At 38.2% G+C, this 14,037-nt stretch overlaps 1 protein-coding gene across 1 annotated transcript in view; it reads right to left on the bottom strand.

The window, feature by feature from the left end:
- Positions 1-8,666, bottom strand: part of kcnip1 (potassium voltage-gated channel interacting protein 1) — a 36,431-nt gene extending 27,765 nt beyond the window's left edge. The window contains exon 1 of the mRNA XM_020706556.2: positions 8,331-8,666. Coding sequence (XP_020562215.1) covers positions 8,331-8,418 — 88 coding nt within the window. The 5' untranslated portion in view covers positions 8,419-8,666. The remainder of the gene's footprint in view (positions 1-8,330) is intronic.
- Between the last annotated feature and the right edge of the window lie 5,371 nt (positions 8,667-14,037).

Below are 14,037 nucleotides of genomic sequence, written 5' to 3'. Positions count from 1 at the left end.
TATTTCTCTGCCCAAGGGTGGGTCACTGATAAAACCCTGTTATCTGCCATCGCTAGTTACGCCGACATACCTCCCACCCGCTGGAATCTTCCTCTAAAAACGACATCAGACAGGTTTGTACCAGAGTCCAAGAATCCGAGCTCACCCTCATTTGCGATGCATCACAAACCGCAGCTTTCCCGTGGGAATAAGCCATCCAATCATGGCGCAGTTTTGTGTTTTGATGTAGTCTTTCCAAAAGTACAAAGTTGCAAAGAGGAATGCTTGAAGCAAAAACCCAGAGATTTCTTTTAATTATAAAAAGTTTGAAGGTTGCTCCAAAAACACCCTGATATATTCTTGCAGCAAAATCACTATGGAAAAAAACAGCCGGAATTGCAGGGGATGAAGGTTAGGTTTGTTTTTTGGATGGTATTTTTCAGCCTATTTCTAAATATTTTGATTGGTATCAGATTTATGTTTTCTAAAAACCTTGCAAAGTGAAAACTTTGATTTATTTTTAAAGAATGTTTTTGCAATATTTACTTTTCCTCTTACCAGTTTCTAAATTTTCATTGATTCCTATTCTATTTTATTAATAGATGTCTGATGTCTGATGTCTGTAGTATTTACAAAGAACTGAAGCTATGATCAGCATTTGGGTTCCTTGAAAGGCGCCTAACAAACAAAATGTATAATTATTTATTATTATATGTTGCTTTATATTTATTACTCAGAACTAAGTTTTTTTGGACAATTTCCGGCTCTCCATGAAATTATTGTGTAACATAATCAAAAGCATATCTGTAAAATAAAAAATTTGGGGTCGTACTAAAAAGATGGATGTCAAGCATTACCACCAAAAGACAGTTTTAACGGTAGAATAAATAGAGAAAAATGTAAAAAAAAAAAAGTCAGAAAAGCCCTAAATTTGGCTTAATATTTGCAGCACATGGAGCTGTTCTTATTTGTGGCTGCCCAAACTTGGTCCTCAAGATCTAAAACCTTTGAATAATTCCAGATATCTCTGCACTTATTTCTGCTGATTAGTGGACTCCTGTGTTTTCTCATTTTTGACTGGCTAAACTCACCGGATTCAGGTAATCCGCAAGAAATACAGGGAGAGCAGGAAAACAGGATTGGGCAGCCCTAATAGTTCAAATCAGTAAAATGAGAAATAGTCACCTGTATCCCCCCCCCACCACCACCACCACCACCACCACAACCACCACACACACACACACACACACATACACCCCTTAAAGGTAAAAAATAAATTAATTAATGGTATTGATGGTAACTCCCATCTAAATTCCTCACAAGGTTGTGGTAGAGAAAACAGTTTGGACCGAAAACATCATTTTGGCTCAGTCAGGCCATCAGGACCTTTGATAAATCCATTAAGCCTTGCCATTCATTTGAAGTCTCCAGCAGCAGAAGCCTTTGGCCTTTGGATAATACAGAGTCAAAACACGAGCGGAGTACGCTGTAGAAAGAAAAAAATAAGATAAAAGAAGAAGCATAAAAAGTAAAAAAAGAAAACAGGATAAAAAAGAACGGCATTTTTTGAGCTGTGTAAAATGTCAAACAAATGTAAATAATTCTCTTCTTTTCTTATTTCTCATTTCATCACGAACAGCATTTCCACACCGCCTTGCATTAGCAATCCCTTGTTCCAACAAACAGCAGCAGCAATACATCAACGGAGAGACAGGTCTTTGAAAATACACCACAACAGTGAAACACAGACGTCCTGATTAAACACAGAGCGCCTGCCTGAACAGGCCAGATAAATAGGTTCAGTATGCTGTAACAACAGTGGAAGGGTTAGATACATCCATACATATCTAGCGATGATGAGAAAATGTTGTTTGATCAAATACTCTTAAAGCCGCTAGATAGACCGGAACAAAAAAAAAAAAAAAAAACACATCGCATAAGCTGCAAAGCAAGCATTGGCAGACAGAGTGACCTGAAAACAAACAGTGATTGCAAAATGTAAGAAACCAGCCGAAAACTGGATATGAAATGTTCAAAAGGGATGGAGAAATGTCGATTTTGCAACATTCCTTTGTCTTTTAGTTACAAACATCGACTCGCTGGAACTTAGTGATTACTTTCGAAGCAAAAAAGACAATGCTTTGAACATGTAAATCCATTTTCCTGGCATTACTACTTCATAAATCTTTGAGAAACAGTAACTAAATAACAAAACAAAAAAAAAAGAAAAAGAAAGGAAAAATGGACGGCAAATTAAATAAAACACTTGGCTTTGTCTGTCTTTCAAAAGCATTTTGTATTTGTAACATGATGTTCAGACGGGTAATGAAGTTTCAGTTGCATGGAGCAACAAGACTAAGACAACAGGTTGATCTAGTACAGCCTCAATGAAAAATGATGAAGCCATTGCGTAAAATGGATCTATTATTCATGCTGCTGTTAACACACTGAACAGCAGCACCGGTAATCTTAGATTTTTGAAACCACTTTTTTTCATTGTGTTAACGGTTTACCAGCGATGCCACATGACTGTTTCAAGATGAGCTGTCAGCTAGACTGCAATGACATAATAATTTAATAACTATTACACAACACAGCTTCAGCAGATCAAAGGATAGCTATCGGTGCGCATGAATGGAAGCAAAAGTAAAAAAAGATGGGATCTGGCTGTTGGGTTGAAAGGTAAGAAGGCAATTTAATGCAGAATTTGACAGGCGTAGAAAGTAGTGAACGGTCTCTGAATAATAAATCGACTGGTTAGTTGCTGTCCTGTCTTATTAGATGAAGGTTGGATGGAATCTGTCACCGTGATGACCACTTGGAGGAGGGGAGGCGATAACGGAGAGAGCAAAAGGCATAGAGGGGAGGAGAGACAGAGTGAGTGAACAAAATGAGACAGGACAGCAATAACAGCCAGAAGTGGGAAGAAGAGACACGGGGAAACAAGATGAGAAAGATGGATGGGTTATGGAGGGAAAGGAGATATCAGAGCTAAGACCTAAGAAGGGAGGATGGAGCAGGTCAGATACAGAGACAGAGCAGTTACTACAAGAGAAAAGTGAAAACTGCATGTGGCTTCCAACTAACAGATTGATTTACTGACACAGAGAGCAAAGGAGACAAATGCAACAATCCTGCCAAGGATGGGAATGAGTTGTTCCATCACTGACATCAGTCAGTGTTTGCCGCTTGGTTTTTCCTCTAACAAAGCCAAACTCGTGTCAGAATCTCCAACAACAGACTACAAAACATGCCGGGCAGCAAGATAATGAGCACAGTTTGAGCCAATTGCCCTCAAGAGAAAACAATATTATCTTCTATTGAATGATACTTTTAAATTCCACAGGAAATTCAGAACAATGACATGAAAAACTGTATTTTGTTTTGTTGTATTTTAAGTAATACAAATATTTAATCATCTTTCTGACAGAACTAAACAGCATGTGAACTTATCGTATACTTGAAAAAACTTAACAGACACACTGCATGCTAAGCGAGGAGGCTAATGTTCGCTCATCAATCATAGCTTTTCTATTCCAAGTTCTAGACTGGTTTCATAATAATTCCTGTTCTTTGTATTTTGGTTTCATTGTGTCCGGATTTTGAACCTAATCACTGAAATTTACTCGACTGCTTTCCTGTTTGATTTTCCAAAGCTAATGAAATAGCAAAACAATTTTTTACCAGTCTAGATGCTGCAAAATGCCACACGTTTCCAAAAGGAAATCCCTCACCCTTTTGTCTACTGTCAGCAGTTACTGGTGCTGCTTGCCTGATCTTTGTTTGTGTTCTTCTGCTTTGCATTCAGTGATTTCTTATTAGTTTCCAGATTAACAACGTTCAAAAACAAATTTACAATTTATAGCTGTAGGATCTGTTCACCAGAGAACCAAAGATTTATCCCTGTGCCGGTCCCCAGCCAGCATAAAATACAGGGTTGTGTCAGGAAGGACATCTGGTGTAAAATCTCTGCCAAAACCACATGTGTGGATCAGTGAAAGCTGTTTCGCTGTGGCCACCCCTTAAGGGATAGGCCGAAAGGTGAAAAACAACATTCCAAAATACTAGCAGACACACAACATTCTCACAATTACCTCCTGATGAGACAGAAGAATATATACTTTAATATTTTCCTGAACTTTACAATATTTACCATCCTCATTTGATATGCACATTCACTCCTCTGGTTCCCATAATGCCTCAGTCTTAGACCTTCATTGTTCTTTGAGTCAATTTATATCAGAACAAAACATAAAAAAGTCATTTTTGGATATTTCAAAATTCTCAGTGGTTTATGTTATATTATGTTGACTATGTAGACTACATTAGATTTCTTTTGAGCAGGGTGTGTAGCTTGTTTTACAACCTGCTATATGCAGTACATTGGATTTAATTTAATTCAATTAAGCATCAGTTTCAGAAATCCCACAAAACATTTTATTTTCAGGTACTCTCCTCAAACACAGACTTTTGACAAAGTACAAAGTAACAGATTCAATACATTATGAGAAATAATCAAAAACACATAGGTAAATTGCTAAAATAAAAAAAACAGAACCAAATTATGGAGCAGCAGACCCACAGCGGTAGTTGTGGAGACATCAAACAACAGCGGTTTGTGTTTGTCGGTCTGTTTAGCCTCGAGTTTCTCTCCATGACAACAGAGATCTCTCCTCAAGGTCACAGTGTCTGATTTTTTTCTGCCTCACAGCTCTCCTCCCAGAGCGATCTGCCAGCCACCCACAATTTTATACTGTCTGTCATAGGATGAAGAACAGCACTGCAGCACCTCCATGCAACCTGGGCCCCTTAGGTCCATGCACCGATGACACATTCAGCAGGGTTGTTTAATCTTCTGTCCACTCTGGGTGAAATCATGAGACACTTTTTACTGTTGAAGTTTTACTCCTTTGCTCAAACAGCTGTTCTTTTAGTACAGAACCACCCTCTACTTTGGAGGCTGTGCCTGAATTCATACGATAGTGTTTGTTCATGTAAAAATTCAGTTCTTGTTAACATTCTGTTAACTGCAGCTAATCTTCTTCTTTAAATAGCACTTGTGCGGTTTGTGTGAACTCGTTTCAATTGCCTTCAGGGATTTTTGTCCTGTTGTTTTCTCTTGTCTTCTCCTTTCTTCAGATTGAAGTGTTAATTGTCTGCAGATGCTGACAGATTGCCTTTGCCGTTTGGAGAATGGCACCTCCTCCCTGGCGAGTCCTCTCTGTATGAAATCTTATGAACTGCATTTTGCATTGCATATTTGCTGTGTCCCCTGTGGGGAATTCAAAGTGACAGCCTTTTTGTGCTCAGTAGCACACACTCAAACAAAAACCCCACAACAGCTTTTGCATCAGCCATCACAGGCTGAGTTGTCTTTCTGGGAAAACCTTCTGAGACTCCTTCTTTTCTTTACTTTATTTAGTTAAGTCTTAAATTTTGACCAGTTTTGCTCCAAGAGAGCATAAATGTACGAGTGCCTTTCAACACAAAAGAGAAAGGTAAACTGATGCCCTCTGCTGTGCAAAGTAGACATTACAGATTGAAATAGACAACTGGCAATGTTCCACAATTTCCTTAAATGTCTTCCTTCCATCAATAAAGAAAATGGATAACGTGACTAATTTTTAAAGATTGCTGTCATTTCTGATCTGCTTTTTTCTCTAAACCATTGCTTTCTCTTAAGGTTCTAGAGGAAGCAGGTAATTTTCAAATCAAATTTACCTTCTGTCTCCAAAAAAAAAAAAAGAAATGCTTTGAAACACAGAGAAGCTTTTTTTTCTTGTAAATTGGGAGTTTCCTTGGCAGAGATAAGAAGGTATGCTGCAGCTTTTTGACTGACTGGGTTTTTGTTGGCTGAAGATTGTCATCAGGTTGCCATCAAGTGTGCCCAAAAACTGCAGGTTGGCAGCAGAAAGCGCCAGAGGGCAAGCTGCAGGGAAATGATAAGTGAAAACATCCATGCTGTGTGCAGCCTGGTGACGCTTGACCAGATGTTTATGGGGTTTTCAAAGATGGAGTAAAGCTCAGGAGGAATCCACGACTGAAGCAGCAAAGAAAATAAAAGATGACATGAGGAAAAAAAAATTACTCAATCTGCTTGCAGCTGAAAGAAAGAAGCAAAGCTCAAAAAAAGGCAAGAAGTCTTGAAAACTATTTTTTTTTCCTTCTTTTTAAACCCACAGCATGGGTTTATATGGAAACTTTAAAGAAAAAGAAAATAGCGAGCAAAAATATTTCTGGTAACAGTAAGGAGAAATGCACAAATGTGCCCCTGCATGTCCACAAGTGTAATTTTTCAAAGGTGCTTCATTAAAATTACAACAACAAAAAATAATATACTAACATTCAGTGATTTTTTTTACAGCTGATTTGTAATATCTTATAGCTACCAGCAGAGGTCACTGTTACTTCAATAGATGTTTGCAGAAAATTGGTACATTTTTTTAATGGAACAAAAATATTTTTACTGTTATCTGGCAAAAGTTATCTAATAGTACCAGTAATTCAAGAATATTGGCTACAAAAGAGACCATAATTTAAGACATATAAAATTATGAAAGTAAAGACAAGTAGTTTGAAAAAGTAGAAATGTATAACTGTCAGTAGTGTTATTTAATACATATACTTTATACTTTAAGATACTTTCCTAAAGTTCAAAATTATAAATAAAAAATAAGGCAATTAAAAAGAACAGTATTTTTTTATTTGTGATGCTGTTATTTAAAAGCAGAAATAAAAAAAGTATTTAAAATGCATTTCTATTTTTCAAAGGGAAGGATTACACTGACATTTTAAAAGGTAATGCAGTTTATGTTTCAACTTTCATACTTATCTGGAAATGTACATTAAAAAAAACAAAAACATGAGATTATCAGATACCATTAGAAAGCATCAGATCAGTTTAACTTTCCATTTATTTCAAATGGTCTCATAAACAAATTTCAAATGTTCTATTTTTGTTCCGTAAATTGTGTGAAAGCGGAAAAAGAGGAGCCAGGCACTCTGTGAGAACTCTACAAAAACAGCTTAACTTTTCAACAAGGTCAGTCAAGCATGCTTAGAACTGTGAAGCAATTATTGTGATATTATACTGCCCAAAAGTCAGAAAGCAGCAGAAAAAGATGCGTTTTCTCTTCAGATTTTGAACCCCTTGCACAGAACTGCAGACCTGTAATTGTCTGTACGGAGCTGGCATCTTTGTGTTTCTGCATTGGACTTCGGCTTTATGACCGGTGTTTATTCACATGTAGCTCTGAGCAGTGCTCTGAAAAAGAGCAGACGCAAAGATGTGTGTGTGTGTGTGTGTGTGTGTGGATGTACGTGTGTGCTATTGTGTTTGCAGAGCTTTTATTTTGCACAAGCAGATCTCAGTCCTGCAGCTCATTTACAGCCTGTGTGGGCGTTTTAATGACTTTATTTAACGCATCTTTTTTTTTTCTTCCTGCATGTGTATCATGAGCACTGTTTAGCATATGTGAATTTTGTTTTATTGAAAGAAAGAAACTATCCATGTGCCTCAGATGATCCAGTAAAGAGTCATTTGTTACATAAGTGAACCCTCAGCAGGAGCTCGGTCATGACGTTAAAGTGTGTTAGACCTTTAGGGCAGAACTACTCATAGCTGTATCCTGGAGAGGTTTAGTTGTATTTCATTGTGCGTCGACCGTATGTGTGTGACTAAGATCTTTGATGTATCCCATCCCTCTGGACAAAATGACAGCTGGTCCCATGTGTGTGTGTGTGTGTTGCATGTTCCACAGCATACGGAGGCTCTGTCTGTTTCCATTCACGTACAATAACCAGAATGCGATTTCAAATGTACCACGTTACCCATGCATGCTCACACATGAGCAGTTAACACATACCCCCAGACTTACAACTAATGCATCACGATATTAAAATGCTCCTCTTCCTCCGAGGACCGTGTGTGTGCAGCTTCATTTTCCTGCTGCCACGGCGACATGTTTTATTGCTGACATTCATCACGAGAGCACGGTCCCACACTTTTCCCTGGATTAAGCACATCTTTGCTCTCTATTAGCTGCTCACTCCCTTCATTGCTGTCTCCTTCACTCCGTCCGCTTGGAAAACATATAAAACAGAACTAAGTAGAAGGCAGACACTAGCATAGATGGAGGGAAGTGAAGAGACAAGTTGCAGCAACTAAAGTTAATATTTCAAACCAACTAAACTTGGGCTTTTTTTCTACATTAGGTATAATCTAATGAGCTTTAAACAATATTCTTCCCAGCAACACACTTAAGACACTTTTTGACACTTACAACTTTAGAAACTTGGAAAAACTTGTTTGCAGATGCACAAAGTTTACCCAACATCCAGCCCTCACATACCTTTACTGAGGGTTCCAGTGAGCAGTTTGTGAAGAGTCAAGGCAAACTTGATAAGTCCCTGTTTGCAGCGCCTGGTACAACCAGTCATCCTGACTCAGATAGCTGGCAGGCCCCGATCAGGACAGATGTCTCCAAAGCAAAGTTCACACCAGCAGCAGCACTGAATCAAATCTGACAGATGCAAAAACTTCTCCTCATGTAGAGTATGGACCCAACACTGCCGAAGAAAACAGAGCCATCAGGTCCTTTCACTCCTGTGGGCTTTGTCCTGGATGGCTGGAAAGGGAGCAGAGGAAGCTGTGATCTCCCTCTGCTCCCCCAACATTCCCTCCCCCAGTCCTGCTCCACCTCGGAGTGAGTCCAAAGCAGAGTGAGCCGTGAGTGAAAGGAGAGTGAGGATGTGAGAAACAGAGGGGGGAGTTAAAGAGTTAAATTCATTATCCAAGAGAGACAGTTACAGTGTGTCAGAGGTGTTCTTACCCCCCAAGTTTCCAAGAAACTTCTCCTCAGTGTGTTGCCAGCCTGTGGGAACGAACTAATGAAGCAATCTCATGAACTCCTCTTGGTTTTCTCTCTCCTCTTTATCCTCCTCCTTTTTCTTCTTTTTCCCTCCTCCTGCTTATCAAATTCAACCCCCTCTTTAGAGGGAAAACAGTAATCCATTTTCAGCACCATTGACAATGGACAGCTCCAGCCTGCACCAAGCACAATCCACACCTAAAATGCACAACAAAATGAAATGAGTTACAAATAAAGATGTTAATTAAACGTTTTGATGACTCTGTCATTATTCTATTCACTAGAAAAATCATTTTACATTATTTTTTATGTAATATACATCAAAATATGGTTTTAAAATCTAATTTGTCATGAAAGAATTAAGTTAATTGAATGTTTTTGGATAAAAGGATAACATAACTTTATCACATGGTGTGATAACTCTACAGAGAAACAAGTACTCTAAAGAATGACTTTATAAATGATGAACAAAAAAAAAAGGAATTTCCTAAAGATTAAAGAGTTGTCCCTTTTTGTGGGGATTAGACAATTAGGTCAATAATAAAGTATTAATTATAATCTGGTCATACCTTCATACTAGAAGTAAGTAACATTATTAAGCAGTAATCCTTAAGTAATCTTACCAATTCTCCCTCAAAAGTACACTTTAATAAACCTCTATAACTACAGTGAATATTTAAAAGGTTTTTAGGCAACTGATCTATTTATGCTTTTACAGTGTGATATCATCTAAAACTAGCTCATAACTGTTAAGAGTCTATGTTTAAATAGAGAAGAAATACAAGTAAAAAGAGGAGCTTTTGAGAGAGAAGGAAAGAAAAGGAGGATCAGGGAGATAATCATGTAAGGTATTTCTGTACTATATTTAGTCCTGAATCATGTTTGGCTTCAGGACCGACGGCTATGACAAAAAATACAAAAAAGCGAAAGAAAACGGCACAATAATGCAAAAGTTAAGAGGAAGAAAAATTAGGGAACAGATCAAAACAGACTTCATAGGAGGGAAAGAAGAGGGAGAGAGGCAAGTGGTGGAACAATAAACATGCAAATGAAAGGCATAAAAACAGAAGAAATAGAGAGAATTGATGACGGAGGAGGGAAATGAGTTGGAGAATTTGCCAAGAGGAGGAAAAAGGAGGCAGGGGAGGAAGGCGAAGGGGATGCGATGTAAAAGTCAATGTTCCATACCATCCAAGGGTTATGAGCCATCAAAGTGAAAGGTTCTGCAGAGACAGAGATCAATACTTGTTCACAGCATTTAAAGTTGGCGTGTCCAAAAGGAAGCGGAGCGCGCTGGGCCAACTGACAAGAAAGCAGACCCAAAAAAAGTCGAACACAACAGAAGAGAGGAGGAAAAACAACAGCAAGTCAAATGATTGAAAGGATGAGAAGAACAGAGGGAATTGTGCACAAACACTGTTGTGGCTATTAAAGCCAAGTAGATTACTGTGTGGTGGAATTTGCATAAACATGCTTTTCGATTACCGCCCCCATTGTTCATGATTAATGAGATAAGGCTTGCCTTCGCAGAGTCAAGGATGTAATGGCAGCTAATTGCTTGTCTTTCTCTAAATTAGATGTTGCACTGTTTGATGTTTGCTTCTGCATAGATTCGCTCAAAGTGATGAATCTCCAGTTTCTAAGCCTGGTAGGTAGAGGGAGTGGCTTAAACACAATATAGGAGACGAGGATGCTAAGAAAATTGAAAGGAAAAAGAGGAGAACAAACCTGCCTGGGAGAGATGGAATTTTATGATGCACAGCAGTAATAAAGCATTGAAAAGGTCTTTAAAAAAATACAAGAGATAGGGCAGCAATATACTACTTTTTGAAAAAATGAAAACTCTTTGACAGAGTTTGACAGAACAGTGTGAAGTAAACAATGGGGAAAAAAGAAGAGATGAAAAATAGGATGTCGGAAGTAGAAAATGAACAGGACAAAGGGAGTGGCTTTAATTACAATCAGAATTGAATCAGAAGTGGTTTGTAATCTCTGATCCAATTTAGATAGTGCTTTGCTTCCAAATGTAATAGGCATTTAGATGTGCAGATATGCTGTTGCACTCATGTCCTTCTCTGAATGAAAACAGGAACTTATTCACCTACAGACAGAATCTTTCTCACCAGCTGGTCGTTTTATAATGTAGAAGTTGTTGCATCAACTTCAAACATTTCTTGCACTGACATGTTGACTCAGCATGGATCAGCATCACACAGATGCTGTACAGTTGCTTCAAAAACAACTTGGAAAATAATCAGCACAGACAAACCACCGCAATTTCCTTTCAGGGTCCAAGTCGCCACCACTTTAGGCTGAGGATGCTAAAGGTGTCTGTGGCACTGATGGAGTGACAAGTTGGCCTTTGGGTGAAATTACAACCTCAGCATACTATCCCTCCTCTCTTCTTTCTCATCTTCCGCTCCTTTTCCAGAAAGCCTCCTGCTGCTGGTGGCAGCTGTCTGCTTCACGCCATATGTGCACACTCTGTAGATGCCCAAGTGTTCCTGCGAGACTGAAACGTGCCCTGTGGCGCTCGTACAGAGAGAGCAGAGGTGGCCCGCCAGTGGGACGCACACTGTCTGTCAGTTGGATGGGCAAAGTGTTAGTAAATGACTTGAAAGGGGGCTGATAGTAACTCCAGCTTCCTACGTGTGCTGTTGTGTGTGTTAATAATGAAGGTGAGTCTCCCTGGAGAGGGTAAGGGGAGTCCCATACGTCCAGATGAGCTCCTTTAGGTCCATTTAAAAAACCAAAGCATCCATAATGCAGTTTTCATCAGAGCTTCTTCTGTTTAAGCCAAAAAGACTATGATCAGTTTGTCTAGACAAGAATACAAATATCTATCAAGATTCAATTAAAGCATGCAGAATAGGCCTGCACAATATACCGCAAATTTATCATTATCGCAATATCAAGCTGTGCAATATGCATATCGCAAAAGACAGCAAATTTGCAATAAATGGTTACCTTAGATGTGGCCAAACAATCTTATGGCAGCTTGAAGTGTTTAATGGATTGAAAGAATCCCTTTCTGCATTTGACCAATCAGATGGACCCCTTCACGTTGTTAACTAATCGGATGGCGCCCTATTATGTTTTATGTTCGCCTCCTATGTCAACAAGGGTCATTTGCAGTATAATTTTCAAGCTGTTGTAATGGAATGGGAATAATATTTTTGGTTATTTTGCTAATTGTTTATATACTGAAAATTATATCGTTATCGCAATATTAATTACTAATATCGCATATCGCAAGTATTCCTCATATCGTGCAGCCCTAATGCAGAATAATATATGCAAGTCTATCGTGAAAAGCATTTTGTACGTTTTACAAAACTTAAAAAATGAATGCTTCGACATTAAAATTTAAAAAATAAAAGAATTATCATCTAAGAGACTGAACCAGAGTTCTCCTGGGAGACACATGGTTCTTTGTCCGCATGATCGTCATGTTGTCACACAATTTAAGGTGCAAATGGTTGTGAAGCTGTCTGAGGGAGGAAAGCGTTAAGGCTGCACTATAAACACTTCATGGGTGAAAAACAAAAGAGCCAAATAAAATCCATAAGCTCACGAGGATATTTATGATGATTGTCAGTGCCTGATTTTTCCCCTGAAGGAGCTTTTGTGACCTTGATGTTCAACGCTTTTGTCTTTTTTTAAAAAGAAGTGTTTTTCATGTCTGCATTTTTTAAAAAGTTTGAAATAAGCAGGCATTAGGTGATGCTTTTTAAAGCAAAAAGACTTCAAAGAAATGTAGATTTGCTGATCTATTGGGATTTTCAAGCGCAATCATTTCAACGGTTAGGGTTTTAGGGGCATATTCACAAAGAACAATTCTTGTCTTAAACTGTTCTCTCGGTTGTTGGAAGAAAAAAATTCAGACGGTTTTTATGTGACAGAAAGGCTGCAAAAAGTCAAACTACTACATGTTAGGATTCCTGTTTATAGAAGAGTTTTTAAAGACAGACTCCAATAAAAGTTATGTTTTCTGCGTTTTTAACATGTTTTTGTATAATTTTTCTGATGATGGAGGACATGTATTTAGTAAATTAAGATTAAAACTGTTTTTCTGAGTATTTCTTTATTTAAATCGTAGTGAATCGCTGGAAAAAGCTTGTAATTTTTTACATACAAACTACAATCAGTAGGCCGCAAGTTACCTGCTCTGCTCCATTCTGATTCATCCACTTGCAGTCAAATAGATCCATGTACGTCTTTGTTTTCCTTATCCGAGCTGACATCGGGCTCACACCTCTACGGTTGGATAGCTTCAATATCGCTCGCCGTTTTTGTTGCACCTGTAATATTAGGTTGGATGGGGAAGGGCTGTAAGCTAGCGGGAGAGCGTGTAAAATAAAGAGAAATAAGCTCAGGCTATGGTCCCACTCACAACTCAGAGGCAAATTTCTGATGGACTCCTGCTGCACTGCAGAAACTTTGTCATAGAAAACGACACAGATTTTTGATTTTGGCTAAAAACAGCATAGTCATGATTTAAAAAACCACTGGGAACACTTTTACAATAGATCATCAGACTGAGACTTTAAAAGAAGACTTTTCAAAAGTTCACTAGGCTCATTATAAGGCCGGCATGTTGGCCTGTTTGATTTTTCTATAGTTATTTTAAGAATTTGATGAAATTTTGTAAGTAGTCAAAGAAAATTCTTTGTTCAGTTTCATCTGTAATGTTAATTTTCACTTGTTTTATATTTTTAATGGAGCACCAGTGGTAAATGGAAGAAATGTTTGCTTTGGGGAAATAAAAGTTGTGTATTAGTAACATGACTGCACCAACTCGTGTATGTCTCCCTTACCCTCCCCATGAAGGTAAGGGTACACCTGGCAAGCTTGGTTCTGTAGCAAAAATGTTTTAGCTAGATGTTGTAGTTAAACCTCAGCTGACTTTCTGCTTCAAATTACATTTAGAGGCCCAGTTTAAACTTCAGAATCTCAGTTCAACAATGTCTACATACCTGCATAGCTGCTTCCATGTCATGAGATGATAAGATATACCGGTAAATATTTTTGCTGCTTAAAGGTTGTATTCAATACTCTGGCAGGAAAGTGTAGGCTTGTGGGCAAAATTTCTTAAAGGAAGTAATCACAAAGTTTGCGAAGAAGAATTTTCACTATGTTTTTTTCATGTTTTTTTTTTCTTTGCTTAAAATCTAAGGACATCAAACTC

This window comes from Oryzias latipes, chromosome 10 (genome assembly GCF_002234675.1).
Source record: "Oryzias latipes chromosome 10, ASM223467v1".
Lineage (NCBI taxonomy): Eukaryota > Metazoa > Chordata > Actinopteri > Beloniformes > Adrianichthyidae > Oryzias > Oryzias latipes.
Note: the sequence above shows the minus strand (reverse complement) of the source record. Positions and strands in the feature narration are given on the sequence as shown.